This window comes from Drosophila gunungcola, assembly GCF_025200985.1.
Source record: "Drosophila gunungcola strain Sukarami chromosome 3L unlocalized genomic scaffold, Dgunungcola_SK_2 000003F, whole genome shotgun sequence".
In the NCBI taxonomy this organism is placed as follows: Eukaryota; Metazoa; Arthropoda; class Insecta; order Diptera; family Drosophilidae; genus Drosophila; species Drosophila gunungcola.
Window position 1 is genome coordinate 363724 of NW_026453179.1, and position 19381 is coordinate 383104.

Sequence of the window (19381 nt, forward strand, 5' to 3'; positions counted from 1 at the left end):
GTGGCTGACGAAAAGAAGAAACCTTGGGGCCAAAACGAAAAGAGAGCAAAAAGCGCGTGAAAAGCTATGAAAAAAAGGGAAAAATTAATGTACCCAATGTAAAAACAGTGTGCGAATAAAATTAATAAGTTCTTAATGTGCAAAGTCAATAGGTAACATATATAATTCTGAAAAACTAATGTAGATACCCAAAAAAAAAGGTGGTTATTCAGGCAACTTAATTAATCAAGCGTAATGGTTACTGTTTAACTATTGAAGTGTCAATAAAAAGTGCATCGTTTATTAAAACAAAAAGCTTATCTATAAAAGACTTGATTAATTTAATCGATGTAACCAAAAAAGAAAGAATGAAGGTTCGAGTAGACATATTATTGAATACAATTTAAATTCATAAATTTTTGCTGTTTAAACAAGTTAAACATATATGTATATACATATATGTAAGTGCATTTTATGTATTAATGTAAGTACATATTTTCCGAAAACTACAAAAATTGTGAATAGTTTTTCTTAATTAATACGAAGTACTGATTTACTTCGTTTACATAATTCAACATACAAATGTGCAAAAGCAAAGACTTTTGTAAAACCTTTTCAATGACTATAAATAAAGGCACTACTTTATCCATTTCGCAGGCCAACAACAACAGTAAGCGAGCATAGGACAAGTGGGATTTACCTTTCAATGGCCGCCACTACAACAACAACAACCACAACACTAGCAACAACCACCGGCAATAGCACCACCACCAACAACAATAACAGCAGCAACAACAACGGCCACAACAATAGCAACAACATTGTAACCGTACACGCCGTACTGAACAACCCACCCACCAACATTGCAGGTGGTGCAGCCGACGCCGCCACCGTTGCGATTGCCAAGGACATGTTGCAGCTGCATCATGGCGCAGCAGCGGCAGCAGCAGCAACAGCGGCGCTGAATAACAACAATAATAGTAACAGCAACAACAACAACAGCAGCAGCGGCGGCAACAGCGCGGGAAGCAACAATAACAACAGCGGCGCCGATCAGCTGACCAACAGCAGCAACAATTCAGCAAACCACCCACCTGCCACTAACAGCACCACCACCTCCTCCTCCTCCTCCGCCAGCAGCGGCAGCACCACCACCCCCTCCGCCAATGCCTCAGCATCGTCTTCGCCGCCATATGGAGAGCTACGCTTCAACCAGGAGGTACTGCACATCACGGACGCCGTGACGGTCATCGGACGCAACTCCTCCACATCGCTGGTCCACTTCAATGTGGCCGAGAACAACCTGGTGTCGCGCAAACATTTCCAGGTGCTCTACGACGTGGAGCTGCGCGCCTTCTTTGTCCAGTGCCTCAGCAAGAATGGCATCTTTGTGGATGATTTCCTGCAGCGCCGCAATGTGGATCCACTTCGTCTGCCGCAACGGTAAGTGGAGCTTGTAAATCGTAGAGGGACCAAATGTGCAAATTCTTTGGTAGGTTTTCCGTAGACTCTAAAAGAGTAATTATAAAACACTAAATTTAGTTTATCATCGCTTAAATGGGTATGGTTAAGTAAACTGATCTCTGTTTAATAAGTTTTAAACCTAAAAATGCTGAATGCTTAAAAATAAATTTGCAATCTTATACTTAAAAGTGCAGTTGAGTAAAAAAAAAAAAAAAGAGCAGCGTGGCCAACACGTTTTCCGGGCCTTAAACCATAAAATTATATTTGAGGAGTTAAAAAGAGGCGTGAAAAGCAAATATAAATCGTCGTATAGCTATAGTCAAGTACATGGGATGGTACATTTAAATATGTGACAATGATATATGTTTTTAGTCACTTAAAATATTAATCTTTACAAGTCAAAAAAGTATTTTAATATTGTTATTTTGACGTCTATGAACAATTTAACTAAATTGTACTGGGTACTAACAAGATTATCTCTAATCAATTTTCCCCTTTTCATTTGCAGCTGCTACTTCCGCTTTCCCAGTACGGAGATTCGCATCGAGTTCGAGAGTTATGTGCCCGACACTCAATCGGATGCCGCCGCCGGCCACTCACCATCGTTGGTCGTAAGCGCTGGTGGAGTGGGTGGTAGTGGAGCCCACGTTATTATTACTCCGCCGCCGAGGGACGAGCTTCACCAGCAGCAGATGCATCATCACCAGCAGCAGCAGCAGCTGCAGCAGCACCCGCACCACCAGCCACCGCACCACCAGCCGCTGCAACAGCAGCAGCCAGCGGCGCACCACCCACACCCGCACACACCACACCACCCGCTCCACCACACAACTCTGCACCAGCAGCAACAGCGCAGTGGCAACATCGTTGTGGCGCCTCCAGCCGGGACAGCTGCCCACCTGATCGCCGCCGGAGACGGAACCGGCATCTACTCTCCGCTCAAGATATCCATACCCAAGAAGGAGCAGAAGAGCCCCTACCTGTCACCAACTGGCAAGTGGAATTTTATCATATTTAAAAATTTAAAGAGTATAGGGCACATTATGTCAAATTAAACTTGAGCAGCTTGTGACATAATTGTGATGGCTAATTTGGTTGATCAATCCAAGACACATTTTTTTCCTAAAACCAAAAGCCATTATTGTCAAAAGTTGCACCGTTTAATTCAATTGAGGATAGTGAGCATATGTTTATTAATTTGTTAGCTCTCCAATTTTAATAAAGTTTATTTGATTGCAATCGCAGGTACAATAAGCGCTGCCAACAGTTGTCCGGCTAGTCCACGTCAGGGTTTCATTCAGAACCAGCCCAACAATTACAACAACTACAGTAACAACAATACAGTAAGTTAATAACATTAGACCTTGCTATACGAAGGCATACCAATGAGCCATTACCTCTTGCAGCAGGATCTGTTCCAGACGCCCTCCACAGCCAGCTACAATCACAACGAGAAGCCGCCGTACAGCTACGCCCAGCTTATCGTCCAGGCCATATCTGCCGCACCGGACAAGCAGCTAACCCTTTCGGGCATTTATTCGTTTATAGTCAAGCACTACCCGTACTACCGCAAGGAGACAAACAAGGGCTGGCAGAATTCCATACGTCATAATCTCAGTTTAAATAGGTAGCATATCGCCTAAAGCTCACAAAAAAAAAGTGTTTAGTCAGTGCTTGCACTTTGATCCCAATGTCTGCCAGAATCGTTGCTAATTTTTCCGCTTGTTTTTGAAGGTATTTCATCAAGGTGGCCCGCTCTCAGGACGAGCCCGGCAAGGGCTCATTCTGGCGCATTGATCCGGACAGCGGCGCCAAGCTGATCGACCACAGCTACAAGAAGCGTCGCCAGCGGAGCAGCCAGGGCTTCCGTCCGCCATACGGGATGCCCCGCTCGGCGCCCGTCTCGCCCAGTCACATGGGTAAGTGGGATTCTAAAATCTTCTCTTGGTTTTATATTTAATACGTTTTGATTCGCTTTAGATAACTCGCGCGAGAGCTCACCGCTGCAGGACATTGTGCTGCAATCTGCTCCCGGATCGCCGGGAATGTCGCTGGAACAACGCGCCGCTGATGCCGGTAAGAAGCATTATATGGTTTATTTAAATCAATACCAATCTTGGAGTAGCCAAGGCTTACACTATTAGGATTAAAATTTTACAAAACAATCACTTCGATAAGAATTTTAGAACACATATTTAGGCCATAAATTGCATTTATGGAATTACAATTATAGTTTTATTTCAAATTTAAATAAGTTGAATTAGTAATATGTTTTTGATTCCAATTTTGTGTAGATTAAAGAAACTTAGTAAAGTGTAACATATAGTAAAGTCCCAGCACAATTTGTAATCTTTCTTGTTGCCTTTTATTTGCAGAAATCATCTACAACTCTCAAAATGCACACCAGCAACAGCAGCACCAACAGCAACAGCAGCAGCAGACGCTGTCAAGCAATTCCAATCAGTACAGGTGAGCAAAAAATATACTTTTCTATACTGTGGCACACTCCTAATCATTCATTTGGTCCTTCAGCAGCGGCAGTCCGTACTACGTAACCAATCAAAACTCCGGGGTGGCCGTACCACAGGCGCTCGTTGAGGGAAGCGGAGCGAGCGGAGGCGGCGGGGTCGGAGCTCTGATTGCGCTAAAAAGGAATCATGTGATGGGCGGTGGAGCATCGCATTCGCTGCATCAGCAGCAGGCAGTGGCACAACAACAACCACAGCAACAGCAGCAGCAGCATTCAGAGATTATCTATGAGGAAATGCCGACCGACTACAGTGGCCACATCGAGGCCAGCGAGGAGGAGTGCGTAACCACTGCCACCGATGCCACCGTAGCCAAGCGACCCAAGTACGTGTCCGAGGTGCTCTGATGCGTGCGGATCCAGAAGCACCGGCAGAACAAGGGCAAATAGTGGGCCCACGGGTGGAAACGATTAGAAAGCAAAACATAAAGTATCTCCATCTTGTATATTGAATTTGCCAATCATAAACCTATCTATACCCCAAAAACAAATCAAAACAAAACACGAACTCAAACACAACATATGGATAAACAGCGCACGCGAAGCAAAGCAAAGCAAACGAACGCAAAGTGTATAAATTGATATGGAACATTTTACAAATAGCAACTGTGAGATTGTGTTTGCCATGTTGGCCATACAACCGTTCAACGGCGGCAACTACATACACACTTTTCGAAATTCGAAAACCAAACCGATTCGAAGTTACGACTTAATCCCTTAGATCTGACGAATTCAATATGCTCGATGACGCTACTCTCTAAGTAATATAATAAATTTTAAGTTTAAAGCAAGGTAAAGCAGCAAACAAAGCAAAATTATATAGATATATGCGATTGATTATTGTAATGATTGATGATTATGATGTTTAAGATGTTATAGCTATGTGACCGAAGTGTGCGAGAAGCGTGAGAAAATTGGGGGAAAATCAAGTAACAAGCAACCAACCACACAAGTAACAAACAAACAAACAAACAGGCGAATGAATAATATTACCTATCTACATACCTTTACCTATATCGATTTAAATATAAAATATATATATATATATATCTATATATATAAATATATATACAAAACATTAAAATACAAACAAAAACAAAAATGATGAAAATTAATAAGTAATATCTACAAATTTACGGATACAATAACAATATATAAAGATTGAAATGATAGCACATTATTTCTTATTAATGAAGAAAATCCCATTTAAGTGTTTGGACAAATTGTGTATTAAAAAACAAAAATCAAATGTATATATTGCTGTTTCTATTTATCTATGTTTGAACTATATATTCTTGGGGGAACTTTATAAAGGCCTAAATAGAAATCGATTTGTTGATTAAAGTTGAGTTTTATTTTGTGAAAATACATACATAGTTTAAGCAAGTTTATTTACAAACGATTACAGTCTAGTATAGAAGTTTTAAACAAAAATGGATTAGCTTGCACAGCTTTCGAATCAATGGCAACACATTTAAAGCTCAGTTTTGCCTGTTTTTGTCATATTTAGAGCAGTTAAATACTACTCCTAGTTGCTATCTTATACATAAAGTTGAACTTGTCCTCAAATGTCATCATTTTGGATTTTCCAGGCCCCTCGAAGAACTCGTTGGCTGTCATTTTTGTGTACTCGATAAGACCCAAAATGTTCTTCACATATTCGCTGTTGATTTTCTTTGCCCTGGGATCAAAGGGTATAGAGTTACGTTCGGTGGAGTTCAATTTCTCGACCTTGAAGGGATTTGGGTTGGCATAGTCATCCGCTGTTTTCTCACTAGGATTAGAAGGTCCAAACTTAAATACTGGCGCGATTTTGACGGCGGGTTTTGTCTCGCTTTGATTGGAGAGTCCGTGGAACTCCCACTTGTTGAGATCGCTCAGGTTGAGCACAAACCCATAAACCCCGACATACTTCTGCACCATGTCATAACGCACTCTCTCAGTCACAGATCCCTTGATGACCATCAAAAACTCTCTGAACACATCTGAGCCAAGTTCATAAATTTCTTCGGGAATCGATAACATTGAGATTTTTTTTTTCAAAAACAGCACAATCACATCGATGAGATTCTGGTCATGTACGTGATGCGCATGCTCAAAGTATAGAAGCAAATCCGGGTACGACATCTGGGGAAACCTTATCCTGAAGATCTCGTCACAGGCCATTTTAAGTGGTTCTACCATCCACATGTTGGCGCACTCCTTCAGCTTGATGATATCCGAGTTGCTGTAACTATTGAGCGTTTTCTTGTCGTAGGCGTATACATAGAGCCGAAACTTTTCGAAAATATCCGGCGTGACATCAGTTAGGTTTAACTCCCTTTTTTTCGCCTCTGCAAAACCAGGCTGGAATGCGCGCTTAAAGAACTCCGAAGCCACGCCCAATATCACCTTAATAATGTTAATATTTAAACACATATAATATACATATGTACATATCAACCAGTATGAATAACCTACCCTATGGCATCCGAATTTCCGCGCACCAACAATTATCCAGCAGTCGGCGAAATCATCCTCCTCCGTAAGTTTCTTATAAGAACAGGCCAGCCTTTGTAGATAAATGAATCTATGAGTAAGTATTGTTTTTGGCTAATAAATGTATGCTTACCAATTCTCCATAGTTGTAGTTTTAGTCTCTTATCGTCTCTGATTAAGGAATATGCGCAGCTTTTTGTGGCTTAGATCTCCAGCAGGATTGAATTGGTGTTTGATTGCAGTTTTTCTTTTTCTAAGTCAAGCCAACTGACTGAATGTAAGCTTTACACAAATGAAACATAAATTTTTTGTGGGGCCTTTCCCTTTATTTAAACAAAGCCAGCAAGAAGAGTCGGCATTTACTTGAATTTGTTAGAAGCTTTAAAAATGATCCAGTGGTTCGCCAAACAGCTGACAGAGTTGAATCTTATAAGGGGTATCTACCCCAGACAATTTGTTGGTCCTATTTTGATGTAGCCCTAATATTTATATGTTTTGTGTTTTAATTAAGTGCTAAGTGGTATAACGAAAACAACTACAATTTATTAATCAGCAAATTTGTAACTTATTAAAACAAGGATAAAGCTATAGTGAAGTAAATAAGTTTAGGCACCATAATTTATGACTATATTATACAAAATTAATTAATTATATTACCCTTATAGAATTGGACTAAAAGTTTTTTGTACCTGAAGAAGTACATTTTTTTTTTTATTTGGTAAAGCTGATAAATATAAAACGAATAGATAACCGTTATTGCGCTAACCAATTTTAAAATTGGTTAATTAAATAATGTAATGTAGTAAATATGCACCCTGACAGTAATCGGGCTATATGTATGTGGCGTCATCTGCTGGAAAATTTAAAATAATGTTCGTTACTTTAAAAAAACTGGTCCTAGTTAGAAAACTGTTGTATGAGTCAATACATATTGATTATAACTGACCTCTATTATTGTAGTCGTTATTTATGAATTCCTGGATAAAAAACGTAAAGTTAACTATCATGTTGTCATTTGTATTGGATAGTAAACAGTCATGCCTGATCTATATAATGGAGTTGTGTGTTATGCTTACACCTTCTCCACTAATTCCAGATTTTAACCTCGTATAAACACAGGTAACAGCGAATGATTAGAATTCTATTGAGCTGGTTGAGAACTGAAATTTGACTTAGCAATGACTCAAACCGGAACAGACCAGCTGGTATTTTCAACCTGCCCTGCCACGGTCACTCTATTCGAGATACCTGGAAAGTTCGCAAGTTTTTTCGTTTTGATAAACTATCAATTGTTAAAATGGTGGTCAAAGCTGTCTGCGTAATTAATGGCGATGCCAAGGGCACTGTTTTCTTTGAACAACAGGTGAGAGTTTACGATTTTATAATGTTCTTCGCTAGCAAATGACAGAAACATCAGCGAACAAAAGTAGTTCTAAAGGTCAAATTGCCGGCTTACCCCGCGCACTCTTCTATTTTCGATTTGCTGCTTGAAACACTTTCGAGCATTTCAATTGGGTCCGCCTGCGAAATATTGCCTAGTCACCTAACAAATGCACAATTATATAAGCTCAACAACGATGCGCACATGTGTGCGCTTAAGTACTTACAGCTTGGGTCAAGATTATAGCACTGAAGAACATAGTTTTCCACACAAAACTTTAAACATTACCAATACTATTACCATTATAATAATTTCACATGTTTATTGATTTCTTTCTTAAAATACCAAAGATACCAAAGTTACAAATATCTACATTTGTTTTATCAAAAATGAGATCAAAATAATAACAGTGCATATTCAAGGGCTTTAAGATAATGAACACAATTAAAATAAAAGCTGATTACAGGTTATGTGCTAGAGTTCCAGGCGCAAAAACTTTGTATAGAAAAGATAACACAATAAGTATTTTGCTGTACAATATTTTTTGAGCTACCTTAACCTACCAACATATATTGTAATGCCTCTTACTATAACAATTTTTTAAATTCCTAAAATTTGTATATTCTTTGTGAACTGAAAAGGACATTTATAGATACTAGCAACGTAAATTACTATTAAAAGTGCCTTTTTCGATGGCATGTAAAACTAGTTTTATAATGATCTAAAAGAACATTCCAGAAAAAAAAACATTAGTATTAAAATAACTGCTGAAATGGTTATTAAGCATAATTAGCAGTAAATTAAAATCAAATGTCATGATTAAAAACAACTTCTGCGTTATCAAAACGCTTACTTTATCTTACTATTCCTTTTTTTTCCCTCCCACAGAGCAGCGACACGCCCGTGAAGGTCACCGGCGAGGTGTGCGGCCTGGCCAAGGGTCTGCACGGATTCCATGTGCACGAGTTCGGGGACAACACCAACGGCTGCATGTCATCGGGGCCGCATTTCAATCCCTACGGCAAGGAGCACGGCGCCCCCGCCGACGAGGACCGCCACCTGGGCGATCTGGGCAACATTGAGGCCACTGGCGACTGCCCCACGAAGGTCAACATCTCCGACTCGAGGATCACGCTGTTCGGCGCCGACAGCATCATCGGACGCACCGTGGTGGTCCACGCCGATGCCGATGATCTCGGCAAGGGTGGCCACGAGCTGAGCAAGTCCACGGGCAACGCCGGTGCTCGCATTGGATGCGGCGTCATTGGCATTGCCAAGATCTAACTGATAATCTATTCCGAAGTCGGCCCTTGTGCTGAACTACTCTATTTAGCACTACCTACTGGAGATATGCAAACGATACGATATACTTCTACATATACATAGCCTGTGGTCTGTTAGTTTAATACGCAACCTTTAAGGTTCAATAAATTGGTGTTTTTAAATTGACCTATACCCGAAAAGAAACGTGTTTTGTATTACGAATTTCAGGTTATTCGTTTTCTTAAACCCAAAGTTTGACCTTGTGGGCAAGCGTAATTGAATTGGAAAACAAATTTCTCGATTTATAGGAAAATTTATAAACCATTTAAATCGGCAAAATCCAAAGCTTAAGCTTTGTCGTGAAAAAACAAAAAAATCACGATGAGGTACTCATTTTTTAAATGTCTTGGATGACATACATATCTATTTTAGATTATCTTTAGTTTATTTTGGTTACTTCCAGGGGCAGCCTAGTTAAAAATCGTTATTACACACTTTATAAACAATGAGAAAAGTTGTATTATTTACAAAACATGATGAAGGCCAATCAACTCGCCAGATGAGTAGAAAACAATATTAATTGAATAAGCTACAATACAAATGGACTACAAGGAACAGATTCGTACTACTATATGGATTCCAGGTGTGCAATTAAATGGCCTTAGGTCTTGTTGAAATATGACTGGTAGACAATGCCCAACGAAGAAGTGGCGAAAAGCGTGAAGTAACTCCACCAGGTGGCAAAACCCAGAAAGCCCTTGTACACCTCCGTGGAGAAGACCTGAAAACATCTAGGTTAATGGCGATTTCGAAATGCAGAAGATAAGTTCTTACATTCTTAAGGCTGCTGAATGAAGCCTGCAGCGATTGCGCCGACTCCAGGATGTTGAATTCGCCATCTCCTTGGGAAACGGCACTGCTGCCACCAATAGGCTCCACTTCGCTGGCCGCGCACTCGTGCTGCAGGACGACGCTGTCCTGGAAAATGCCCGACCAACTGAAGCCGCCCAAGCTCTTGTACATTAGCGTGAGATAAAGGCATAGAATCAGCGGGGCAGCAAACTGCAGGGTCACAACACACAGATAATAGAAAATCGACGAGATCTGTCCATAAGAAAATACAATGAGTTTACTCCATTTTGAGTTTCATACATGAGTGCTGTTTTACCTTCTGTTTAAACTCCACATTGGTGATGCGGCCGGCCTCCTTGCGCAGATCTAGGATCTTGTCGTGGGCCAGATTCAGGTACGATTGCAGATATATGGGCATCAGGGCAAAGCGCACCACCACCACAAGGATCACCAGCAGCAGGCGAAGGGTTTCGAAGACGTGTGGCTTCAGTCTGCAGCAAATGAAAAGAAAACTCGGAGATATAAGCATTTAAATAAGAGATCAAGAGAGGGAGACTATTGCTTACAGTGGCTGTTGCATTCCCTGGAAGACGCGCACCGTCAGGTAGTCCCGGCTAATGGGTCGTATCCACAGAATGACTAGGATGAAGGGCAGAACAAAGCTCAGGTTGAGCAGCACTTGCAGGAGCCGATTGCCACGGCAATACTTCAGTGAGTCCCAGTGCATCTTGGCCATTCGTAACCCGGGAAAGGTGAACAGCGAGCCGAGCAGGCCACAGCCCATGGCCAGAAAGAACTTGACCACTATCTTAGAGGCGGGACCGCTACAAAAACAGAGGAAAAATGTAGTGATAATCAGTGATTGCTAACTAGTTTCAAAACTCACGACGATGGCAGGCCCTGCTCGGTGAGGAACTTTGACGCACTGGCATTGAAGCTGGCATAGGCATCCTCCAGACCGGTCTCCAGGATGCGCTCGTCCACGATCAGCACGACCATGGCCACCAGCAGGTAGACTAGGCAGGCCACAATTCACCATCGATCGCTCGCCGATGGACTCCTCACTCTGGAAGTAGAGCACCGTCAGCGAGGAGAGTAGCTTCAGGGCAAAGAAGATGACCAGCAGGCACCACACCATGCTCAGGTTGATCTCCTGGCGCAGCGGATAGAAGAAATGGAAAAGCTGTGAGGGATAAAAAACAAAATTAGAAGCATTATTAAATAGTTTCGTTTCTGGAAATATCAACCATGTTAAGTTTAGAGCTAATGAAAACTGAGGAGAAAATCATGTGCACATTCTATATTCTAATTGATCAACAAATAGGTAAACCATTTGAAGAAATTTCAGTCAAACAATGTCAAGGAACACCAGTAATTTGAAGAGGAAGGTTAATAGTTTTGCGGAATCCCTATTTTGCCCACCTCTGAGACCACGTAGACGATGCCCGTGTAGACGCTAAAGTCCAGCAACCATTGGTACTCCGTAAAGTAGCGCAGGTGCACCACATCCCGCTCCAGGACCGGTGACGTGAGTAGCTCCACCTCGATGCTGCGCGGTATGTGAAACTGTGCGCCCGCGCACTTGCTCCGGCTCCCGATCCCGATCCATTTGCATGCTTATTCCGGCCACCTTTGGGCGGCTTCTCCTTGGGCACTCCGCCGCGGGAGCGCAGCTCGTCGTCCGTGGGATGCAGGTATCGATGCAGGCCAGTGCGGCACAAGATCCACTTGGCGAAGGAGTAGTGCGGACTCAGCTTCTGGATGACACTGACCATCACCAGGGTGATGACCAATTGGGCGCCCAGCACAGCCTGCAATTGGTTAAGGTAGAACTGTTAGTTGGGCAGCACATGTCGTTGTGGCTATTTTTGGGTCACTGCGCTCCAATCTATTTTTGGTCCATTATTACGACGGACTCCTCATTTTTCCGGGCAAGCCGGTTCGATTGACCAGTATTACCCCGTCAAAAACCACTTCACAGTCATCTCCACTCATCTTACCATCGCTTCCTATTGCTTTGGACCCTTGAAAGTTTCTGAAGTTGTAGCTTGTGCTAATTCCAGCGCTAATTAATTCATCATTGTTAATTAAAAGCGGAAATCTCTAACAATGTTCGTCAAAAATTTTCTTTTGTGCGGGCAGTGTGACCGTTTGCTTTGTTCCCAAAAGACGGCAAAGAAAAGTATCGAGTACTTTTGCATAAAGAATTGGCGCCAATTGGAATTTCAAAATAGTTTGAACTTTTTTTTTTTAATAAATCTAATTTATTTATTAACAAATATTAAATACCACAACGCTAAAAGCTAAATGTTTGTCTTAATATCTTGGTAAAATTGCCATATAAGTGTGAATTTTATGATTTTAAATTGAAATTAGTAAATAAAAACATATAAAGCTTAAAGCCTTACCAACCTCCCTTTGTTTCTAATTTCTTATTATAAATTGTAAAGTCAGTTCTAAATTCCTGTAAAAACAAGGTCAATACAAAAATCGGAAACATGTCAAAAGTTAATAAACCGTACTTTACCAAAGTCTGGGATCTTGGCAAGTGGGATTCGCGGGACATAAAGCACTATGGCTCAATAAAGCGCATCCAAAAACAGCTTCGAATTGGAAACTGGGAATATCTCTGTCAACATCCTGAGGTAATTTTATTTAATAAAATAGTTTAATGTTATTTACATTCGGATCTATATCTTTCAGATACGTGCCATAATTCGGGTTATTCTGCACCAGGCACTCAATGCGAAACCAAAACCAGAAAATCTGCGAAAGTTTGTGGCGGAACTATTCAACTGCAATCGAAACCCTTTGCTAGTGCCTATGGTAAGGTTTTCGCTATTATTATTATCCCTATCCTATATTATATATTATTTAACTTTATTTGATAAAAGAAAATCAAATAGTTTATGTAGATATCTGCTTTATGAAAAAACAAGCTTCTTGTAATGTTTTATATATTTTATATATATATCGTTTTTTTTGGAAATAAGTGGGCAAAACAAGTTTACAAACATTTTGCATGAAATTTTAGTGCTAATAGTACTTAAACATCTTTTGCCCACTGTATATGTTTTATTAAGCATTCAATCAATACCACCAATATCCCCAGATAAACACCCAGCTCAAGTACGTTAAGGATCAGCTGAGTCGAGGTCGATGGAGCCAGTTCGATGCTGAGATGCTGTTCATGGATAGTCCTTCGACGCACTCGCTCCTTTCAACAACCTCCGAGGACATCAATGTGCATTCCCGTGCTCACCTATGCCCTTGTCTTCAAAAAACCCGACGAGTGTGGCATCGACAAGCCGCCATTCTAGAACCGAAACAAGCTAGTGAAAGTGAACATATTTCTAACTCAGAAAATTATTTTTGAAGTGATTTCGTTTTAAAAAAGAGAAGGTATAAAATTAAATTGAGAAAGATTTGTGGGGAATATTTTCAAAAAAAAAAAGCTAGGACCAGCATGTCATTAGCTGAATTCAATAAAGCATATTTTATAAGAAAATTTGAGCATTTTGAGAAACAGTTTAAGAACTCTTCATCATAAAAATTGACATATAAAGTTCTTCCAATAAAATAATTAATTTTAAAATGTTTGGTATTAATTTCAAGTGTATTGTTTGTTTTGTAACTTTATTTTTTGCCTAATTCCGGGCTTTTTATTAGAGAGTAAAAATAATGATAAACTCATGTTCCATTAAATGCCGTTCAAAACAGACCTAGAAAACCATATCTTGAACTTGGACACTAGCTGAGAATCAGTCATAAATTATAAAAATTATTTAGTTGACAAACACACACATTTTTAATTTCGCTGTTTTGGTATGAACTAATTTTGTAAGAGTGTTCTGAAAAATGTCTATAATAAATGCTTTTTAAATTTGAACCAGACAACAAAATCTAGACTTTAAACTTCAGTTAAAATGCAGCCATTAACGGCTAAGTGAAAATCTTATAGGTAAAACCCAGACCTTCCCCAACGTTTATGCTCCAGCGACATCTAATTTAATTTGGGTGGAAAAATATCAACGCATGAGCGGAGCGATCATGGCCAAAATCGTATATAAAAACTGAATGTGGTGAGGCTTGGTGGGTCAGTCTAACCTAGGAATTCTAAGATCACACATTCCGATGACGGCTCTTGGTACAAATGATACAAAGCCTGCAAGCTATTCGTACCCATTTGCTGATCTGGCGGATGAGCGGACGCGGGATTGGCCGCTGGTGGAGTCCCCATGGAATGTGCCCCTACTGCTCGCTCTCTATTTGCTGATGGTGCGGTACGGACCAAAGTGGTCAACCAGGTGAGGTCAAGGGGTTATCCATCCATCCAGACAGAGATTATAAAGACCCACGGGTTACAGGTACAAGCCGTTGCAGCTTCGAGTGCCAATGTTCTTACACAGTTTAGCCATGGTCTTCCTGAATGCCCACATCTGCATAGAGCTCTTAACGGCTTCAAGGGCCCTCAACTATAGCTTTAAGTGTCAGCCGTGTCGGGTGAGCTATAATCCAAATGAAATCCGGGTAAGTTTGAGCACTAAATCATCATATCATAAAGATTGCAATAAACACGACGTCTTTATTAATCAGATAGCTGCGGCCTTTTGGTGGTTCTATATTTCAAAAATACTGGAATTCGCAGACACTGCCTTCTTTATCCTGCGCCATAAGTGGACGCAGCTGAGCTTCCTGCATGTGTACCATCATAGTACCATGTTCGTATTCTGCTGGATATTGATCAAGTGGATACCAACGGGTTCAAGTGAGTCCCTGTTTTTCAATACGCGTATTTTCTAGAAAAAATCTTTTGTTTTCCGTGCAGTTTATGTGCCAACCATCATAAACTCCTTTGTGCACGTCATAATGTATAGCTATTATGCGTTGAGTGTCCTGGGTCCTCGCGTCCAGAAGTTCCTGTGGTGGAAGCGCTACCTAACTGGCCTACAGTTGCTGCAGTTCACCATCCTTCTGCTCTGGGCCTCACAGATGGTTATACAGAGCTGCGAATTCGGAACCTGGATAAGCTTAATTGGTGCCGCCTACATGGTGCCATTCCTCTTTATGTTCGGAAAATTCTATGTCCAAAAATACAAAGTGTCAACAGTGGCCAAAAAAGCCACGTAAACGAAATAATTATTCCTAGCACCAGATGTCTTTCTTCGTCGATTGTCATGTGTGAATTGTTACATTTTTATGTTATTACAAAGATAACACTGTATTTAAAGTATTTCAGTTCATAACATTAAAAGACGAAGAAAGACTTTAGTGTGAAAAAATTAACAAATGTTTAAGATTTTATAAAATACGATTTGTTTATAGCTTCAACGTGACACTTTCAGTGGTTATAGCATTGTATATAAAAGTATTATCGATTGGCTTGTATTGTTTGGTTACAATCTTGATCACCTCTTGGGCAGCACAACCACCTGGAAAGCGATGACAAAAGAATATATATCTCGGTATCCTGAAGACGGGAAATTTACTGACCTATGAAAGCGGACACTGCATGCAGCTCGGCTCCGCCGTAGCGACAGATCTCGTGCAGCACATCGTCGCTGATGCTGGCATGCATACCCAGATCGCTGAGCATCTTGGCGGCAATGCTCTTCAGGCGTCCGATGTCCTGCTCCACGGTGCACTCGCCGGGAATGTGGCCACATTCGCTAAGGAAACGCTCGTAGGCGCGCAGCGCAAAGTTGTAGGCCGTGAGGTTGCCCTGCAGCTCGTTGTCCTCAACTGGGAGTGAAATTAAGTTTTCATAATGATATTATACGAATTGCAAAGGATTCCCACCTAGTGGCAGCAGGCGACTGCTCTTCTCGTATTCCTCAGCAATGCGAGTGCCCCTTAGGACCGCCAATCCGGCTGCTTCCCGGCAAATCAGACGCACACTCCTCTCATCGATGCTATCGGCAGGGCAGGGTCAATTGCTTGAGGTACTCCTGGCACTTGTGGTACACCTGGTCGGCGTCCTGCAGCGCCTGTTGGCGGTAGATGTGCTGCAGGGCGATGTAGGAGTCCGTGTTGGCAGTCATATCCGGCAGAACGCCCGGCAGCGGCAAATGACCATCGTTTTCGTGTATTACAAAGTGCTTTAGGGCCTTGGCCATGATCCAGAAGACATTGCTCTGTGAATACAAAAGAGAACTTTATGGTATTTATAGGCACGCAGAGCGAAACTGACAACCACCTTCTTGTTAAGCTGGTCACAGGCATCGTCCTCGAATATGTCTTTAAGACCCTTAGGAACCTGTCCCGCTCCAAATGCTGTATTGACCGCCTTGATGGCCTCCTCGTGGTTCTCCTCATCCGGCTTCATCTCCTCCCTGATGGCCTCTCTCAACTGATTCTTCTCCTTATAATTTCGGGGAGTTCGAGCACCATCCGTCTGCTGTTTCTGCCAGACATTGAGGTATTTGTGGAGCACCAGCAGCCAGGGCACCTTGCTGGTCACCTCCGTGCCTTCGAGATGCTCCCGCAGAGCATCAAATGGGTGCTCCAGGCGCAGATCAAACTGTCTGTTATCTGGATGCGCCTCCACAATGCAGTGCTCTCGAATTTGCAGGCGTATGGTGCCTAGCATGCCCAGCGATCGGCAGTAGATCAGTGGCACATTGACCTCCCACAGTCGTTCGGCCAAAAGAAGCAGAGTTTGCTCGTTCAGGTTGGAGGCAATGACCAAATCGAAGCTATCGAAGAAGTTTGGCCTATTGGCCAATATATAGTCGGCACTTTCCTCCACATAATCGCCATTAACATCAGGATTGAGCTCTTGGAGTAGTTGCATACAAGCCAAAGCTTTGGATTTTCCCAGATAGCTTTGATCCAGGAAGAAACTATTGAAGAAGATTGTATTAAATTGGGTTCGAGAGTAGTGGGGCTTTTACCGACTTGTTGCCCAGGTCCTCCTCCTTGACGGTGCTCCCATCGGCCACAGTGAAGCCTCCAATACCGGGCAGAACCAATCCTTTGGCTGTTTCACAGCCCACAGCCGTAACATTTACCAAACAAATAGTGGCTGCCTCCAAAAGCGTCTGTCCATGTTCGCCCCACAGCCTAGGCAGTATAAATATATGTAAAATAACTTTCTTAGTCTATTATACAGATCATACCTGATTTGTCTGTCATATTTCTTGCTTTTATCCGAAAGTTCCGGGGATTTGGGCGCTGGCGAGGACATTTTCCCGAGATTTGCATGCAAAAATGAGCCGGTTGCAAATAAATCACAATGACAGTGTTGTAAAGCGCTGGCAGTGAACTTTTATGATGCCCAGATTGTTTGTTGGGTGTAATGTTGAGAACACTTAAGGAAATTTGAACTCTTGCTTATTCAAAACATTTATTGACTATTACGTATTACATTTCATTTAATTTTATTGCATTAGACTACATCTACATACAGGAAATCAGTCTTTACAAATAAATTGTATAAACAGTTGATAAATAATAAAATTAACGTCTGAGCAAATGAAAGTGTCGGGCTTATGACATTTTTGAATAACATTCCAGGGCTATTGTTCGGTGAATTTAAATTTAGATTTTGAATTAACTTAATAATACCGCAAACTATTTGTTTGCTGGGCAGTGTGAGCTGCGCGCCCTTTCCAACACTTGTCCGATAATGAGCAGCTGTTTTTCGTGTAATTTCACAACAACATTTTCGTCGCTGCGTTTCTTGCTGCATTTTTGCTAGTTTTAAATCGAATTTGAACTAAATACAGATCAATATTATCACGGAGAGAATGCCAGCCAAAAGAAGAACTGCAAATGCGGCGTCAACCAGCAAAAACGGCGATTCCCCATTAAGTCCGCGGGCAGACGATCCAGCGTACCAAGAAAAAAGAAAGAAAAACAATGAGGTAAGTGTTTCGCTTGTAAACAGAGAGCATATACACTTATAGATATTGGGAAACATGTTGCTCTGGGCCCCCAGAAGATACCCAAAAATAGCTGCAACTATATTGATTTATTATTATTCTCGGAATAGGCTGTACAGCGCACTCGTGAGAAGACCAAGAAATCGGCTGAGGAACGGAAAAAAACGCATCGACGATTTACGAAAGGAGAACGCCGCTTTAAAAGTGAAGATAGAGCAGGGCGAAAAACATATATCCACTCTGAGGGATCTGATAATCTCGGGCGAGAAAACTGAGGACGGACACCGCATTATCCAAGAGATTCTCGCTGGCCCGGATCCAGATGACAATGACTAACGAGGAGCTGCTCTTGATTTATTTTATAATATTTACCTACTTTTAAGCTGGATTAACTAAATCTAACCATGTTAGTTTTAACTATTCAAACAAATCGGTGCAATCGCTCGAATTCTATCACCTACTTATGATCAGAATTTCCATTCTTTTCCACTTTGTCACAAAGTGTAAGTTATCAAAATGACAAATGCAAGATTAAAATTAATTCGAACAAGAACAAAAACATGTTAAAATCTAATCTAATTACATTAAATAAAGAACTTACCTATTTTTATAAATGTAATTTAATATCTATATTAATTTTTAATTGAGCAGTATGCACCAGAACAAAAAATATTTTACTTTACTTTTCTTCATGTATTAATTTTCCTATGATTTTGTCAGTGTCTTATTGAATCACTAAATTTAGTAAACATTTTCTTATTTTTGAAATGAATCATGTGGTTTCACTTATGCAGGGCGGAAGTAATTCTCAAAAACAAAATCTAAAATACTTTTGCTGTAGGCTAAATTTTTTATTTTAGTCCCCAATGTTACAAATGATTAAATTGGTATTCTAGTACAAGTAAAATTTTCTTCAACTTCTAACTACCTTTTAAGTAGAATTTCCCGGAAGCCACTTACCGTCGTAAACGTCCAGCCTATCCATGTGTAGGCTGAAAACCTCGTCCATTTTTTGGGCTATTAAACTAGAACTAGAACTAGCGTGAAAATCTCGTAGTGCCAATAAGTTTTAGGTGTCCCGTTAAGTCTTGCTCTCCTTGCTTCTGTTGTTGGCGCTGCTTCCGTCTCTCTGCCTCTGGCGCCTCTCCCACTTCATTGATTTATAGCACATTCATTTGGTGCAGTACACAACTCGACAGAACGGCGATTTAACTTGGGTTTCGTGTCGAAATATGAGTTTTTATTGTGGGGCTTTTTTCGCGTTTAATAAATTGCCTTCTTCCGCTAATTAGCACACCCACACCGCACAAACTGATTTCCGATCCGATTTAAATTTGAAGTTGCTCACATGGCACGAGGCGAAAACTGAAATGTGCTGCTAGTTTTTGGAGCGCTGACTTTGTTGTATTTGGCTGATCCACCACTGAACGTTTATTTCCTTATTTTTTATTTATAATTTCACGTAACTTATTTTGGTTGTTTTGGTCTCTCGCTTGCTCTTTCGGTGTAAGGCCAAGGCTCGCTCAAATTCACTCTCCGCGTCGGTGTTGTAAA

At 41.1% G+C, this 19381-nt stretch overlaps 9 protein-coding genes across 10 annotated transcripts; 5 read left to right on the forward strand and 4 right to left on the reverse strand.

The window, feature by feature from the left end:
* Positions 1 to 5223, forward strand: LOC128258239 (probable serine/threonine-protein kinase tsuA). 2 transcript variants are annotated; one of them, XM_052989752.1, is made up of 9 exons: positions 1 to 152; positions 637 to 1422; positions 1952 to 2436; positions 2689 to 2786; positions 2850 to 3070; positions 3178 to 3362; positions 3424 to 3519; positions 3819 to 3912; positions 3979 to 5223. In XM_052989752.1, exons 1-9 carry the CDS (start codon positions 136 to 138, stop codon positions 4316 to 4318), a joined length of 2322 nt encoding a protein of 773 aa, XP_052845712.1. In that variant the 5' UTR covers positions 1 to 135; the 3' UTR covers positions 4319 to 5223. The 2 variants fall into 2 exon arrangements, with proteins under 2 accessions (XP_052845712.1, XP_052845711.1); XM_052989751.1 differs by having other exon boundaries at positions 2 to 152; positions 3976 to 5223.
* Positions 5224 to 5295: 72 nt separating this feature from the next.
* On the reverse strand, positions 5296 to 6848 carry LOC128258244 (kelch-like protein 41b). The gene is made up of 3 exons (XM_052989762.1): positions 6582 to 6848; positions 6431 to 6521; positions 5296 to 6361 (listed from the first exon to the last, which is right to left on the reverse strand). The coding sequence occupies exons 1-3, from the start codon at positions 6590 to 6592 to the stop codon at positions 5486 to 5488; spliced, it is 978 nt and encodes a 325-aa protein (XP_052845722.1). The 5' UTR covers positions 6593 to 6848; the 3' UTR covers positions 5296 to 5485.
* Positions 6849 to 7650: 802 nt separating this feature from the next.
* On the forward strand, positions 7651 to 9296 carry LOC128258252 (superoxide dismutase [Cu-Zn]). Its single transcript, XM_052989775.1, has 2 exons — positions 7651 to 7811; positions 8718 to 9296. The coding sequence occupies exons 1-2, from the start codon at positions 7746 to 7748 to the stop codon at positions 9111 to 9113; spliced, it is 462 nt and encodes a 153-aa protein (XP_052845735.1). The 5' UTR covers positions 7651 to 7745; the 3' UTR covers positions 9114 to 9296.
* A 218-nt stretch (positions 9297 to 9514) lies between these two features.
* Positions 9515 to 12101, reverse strand: LOC128258243 (transmembrane protein 161B). Its single transcript, XM_052989761.1, is given in 9 exon segments — positions 9515 to 9873; positions 9927 to 10196; positions 10261 to 10435; positions 10511 to 10768; positions 10831 to 10976; positions 10978 to 11127; positions 11367 to 11525; positions 11528 to 11755; positions 11945 to 12101. Coding segments are annotated over 9 exon segments (1509 nt in total). The 5' UTR covers positions 11948 to 12101; the 3' UTR covers positions 9515 to 9753.
* A 261-nt stretch (positions 12102 to 12362) lies between these two features.
* LOC128258251 (uncharacterized) lies at positions 12363 to 13393 on the forward strand. The gene is given in 4 exon segments (XM_052989774.1): positions 12363 to 12589; positions 12648 to 12770; positions 13057 to 13194; positions 13196 to 13393. Coding segments are annotated over 4 exon segments (477 nt in total). The 5' UTR covers positions 12363 to 12442; the 3' UTR covers positions 13265 to 13393.
* A 525-nt stretch (positions 13394 to 13918) lies between these two features.
* LOC128258248 (elongation of very long chain fatty acids protein 4) lies at positions 13919 to 15147 on the forward strand. Its single transcript, XM_052989767.1, has 4 exons — positions 13919 to 14251; positions 14312 to 14474; positions 14541 to 14712; positions 14773 to 15147. Exons 1-4 carry the CDS (start codon positions 14079 to 14081, stop codon positions 15072 to 15074), a joined length of 810 nt encoding a protein of 269 aa, XP_052845727.1. The 5' UTR covers positions 13919 to 14078; the 3' UTR covers positions 15075 to 15147.
* A 96-nt stretch (positions 15148 to 15243) lies between these two features.
* Positions 15244 to 17196, reverse strand: LOC128258242 (nedd8-activating enzyme E1 regulatory subunit). The gene is given in 7 exon segments (XM_052989760.1): positions 15244 to 15376; positions 15438 to 15686; positions 15744 to 15867; positions 15869 to 16078; positions 16141 to 16786; positions 16842 to 17006; positions 17063 to 17196. Coding segments are annotated over 7 exon segments (1575 nt in total). The 5' UTR covers positions 17131 to 17196; the 3' UTR covers positions 15244 to 15263.
* Positions 17197 to 17306: 110 nt separating this feature from the next.
* LOC128258256 (uncharacterized) lies at positions 17307 to 19361 on the reverse strand. The gene is made up of 2 exons (XM_052989779.1): positions 18788 to 19361; positions 17307 to 17711 (listed from the first exon to the last, which is right to left on the reverse strand). Exons 1-2 carry the CDS (start codon positions 18834 to 18836, stop codon positions 17662 to 17664), a joined length of 99 nt encoding a protein of 32 aa, XP_052845739.1. The 5' UTR covers positions 18837 to 19361; the 3' UTR covers positions 17307 to 17661.
* On the forward strand, positions 17626 to 18432 carry LOC128258254 (CCAAT/enhancer-binding protein homolog 2). Its single transcript, XM_052989777.1, is given in 3 exon segments — positions 17626 to 17809; positions 17938 to 17985; positions 17987 to 18432. Coding segments are annotated over 3 exon segments (342 nt in total). The 5' UTR covers positions 17626 to 17692; the 3' UTR covers positions 18164 to 18432.
* Positions 19362 to 19381: the final 20 nt, after the last annotated feature.

Bases quoted from the DNA above. Each gene is read 5' to 3' on its own strand.
- LOC128258239 (XM_052989751.1), top strand. The intron at 3,363-3,423 runs GTAAGTGGGATT...GATTCGCTTTAG, and splicing joins CGTCTCGCCCAGTCACATGG to ATAACTCGCGCGAGAGCTCA. The intron at 3,520-3,818 runs GTAAGAAGCATT...TTTTATTTGCAG, and splicing joins ACAACGCGCCGCTGATGCCG to AAATCATCTACAACTCTCAA.
- LOC128258244 (XM_052989762.1), bottom strand. The intron at 6,362-6,430 runs GTAGGTTATTCA...AACATTATTAAG, and splicing joins GGAAATTCGGATGCCATAGG to GTGATATTGGGCGTGGCTTC.
- LOC128258252 (XM_052989775.1), top strand. From the start codon at position 7,746: ATGGTGGTCAAAGCTGTCTGCGTAATTAATGGCGATGCCAAGGGCACT. The intron at 7,812-8,717 runs GTGAGAGTTTAC...TCCCTCCCACAG, and splicing joins CTGTTTTCTTTGAACAACAG to AGCAGCGACACGCCCGTGAA.
- LOC128258256 (XM_052989779.1), bottom strand. From the start codon at position 18,836: ATGGACGAGGTTTTCAGCCTACACATGGATAGGCTGGACGTTTACGAC. The intron at 17,712-18,787 runs GTAAGTGGCTTC...CCGCATTTGCAG, and splicing joins TAGGCTGGACGTTTACGACG to TTCTTCTTTTGGCTGGCATT.
- LOC128258248 (XM_052989767.1), top strand. From the start codon at position 14,079: ATGACGGCTCTTGGTACAAATGATACAAAGCCTGCAAGCTATTCGTAC. The intron at 14,475-14,540 runs GTAAGTTTGAGC...TTTATTAATCAG, and splicing joins ATAATCCAAATGAAATCCGG to ATAGCTGCGGCCTTTTGGTG. The intron at 14,713-14,772 runs GTGAGTCCCTGT...TTTTCCGTGCAG, and splicing joins GTGGATACCAACGGGTTCAA to TTTATGTGCCAACCATCATA.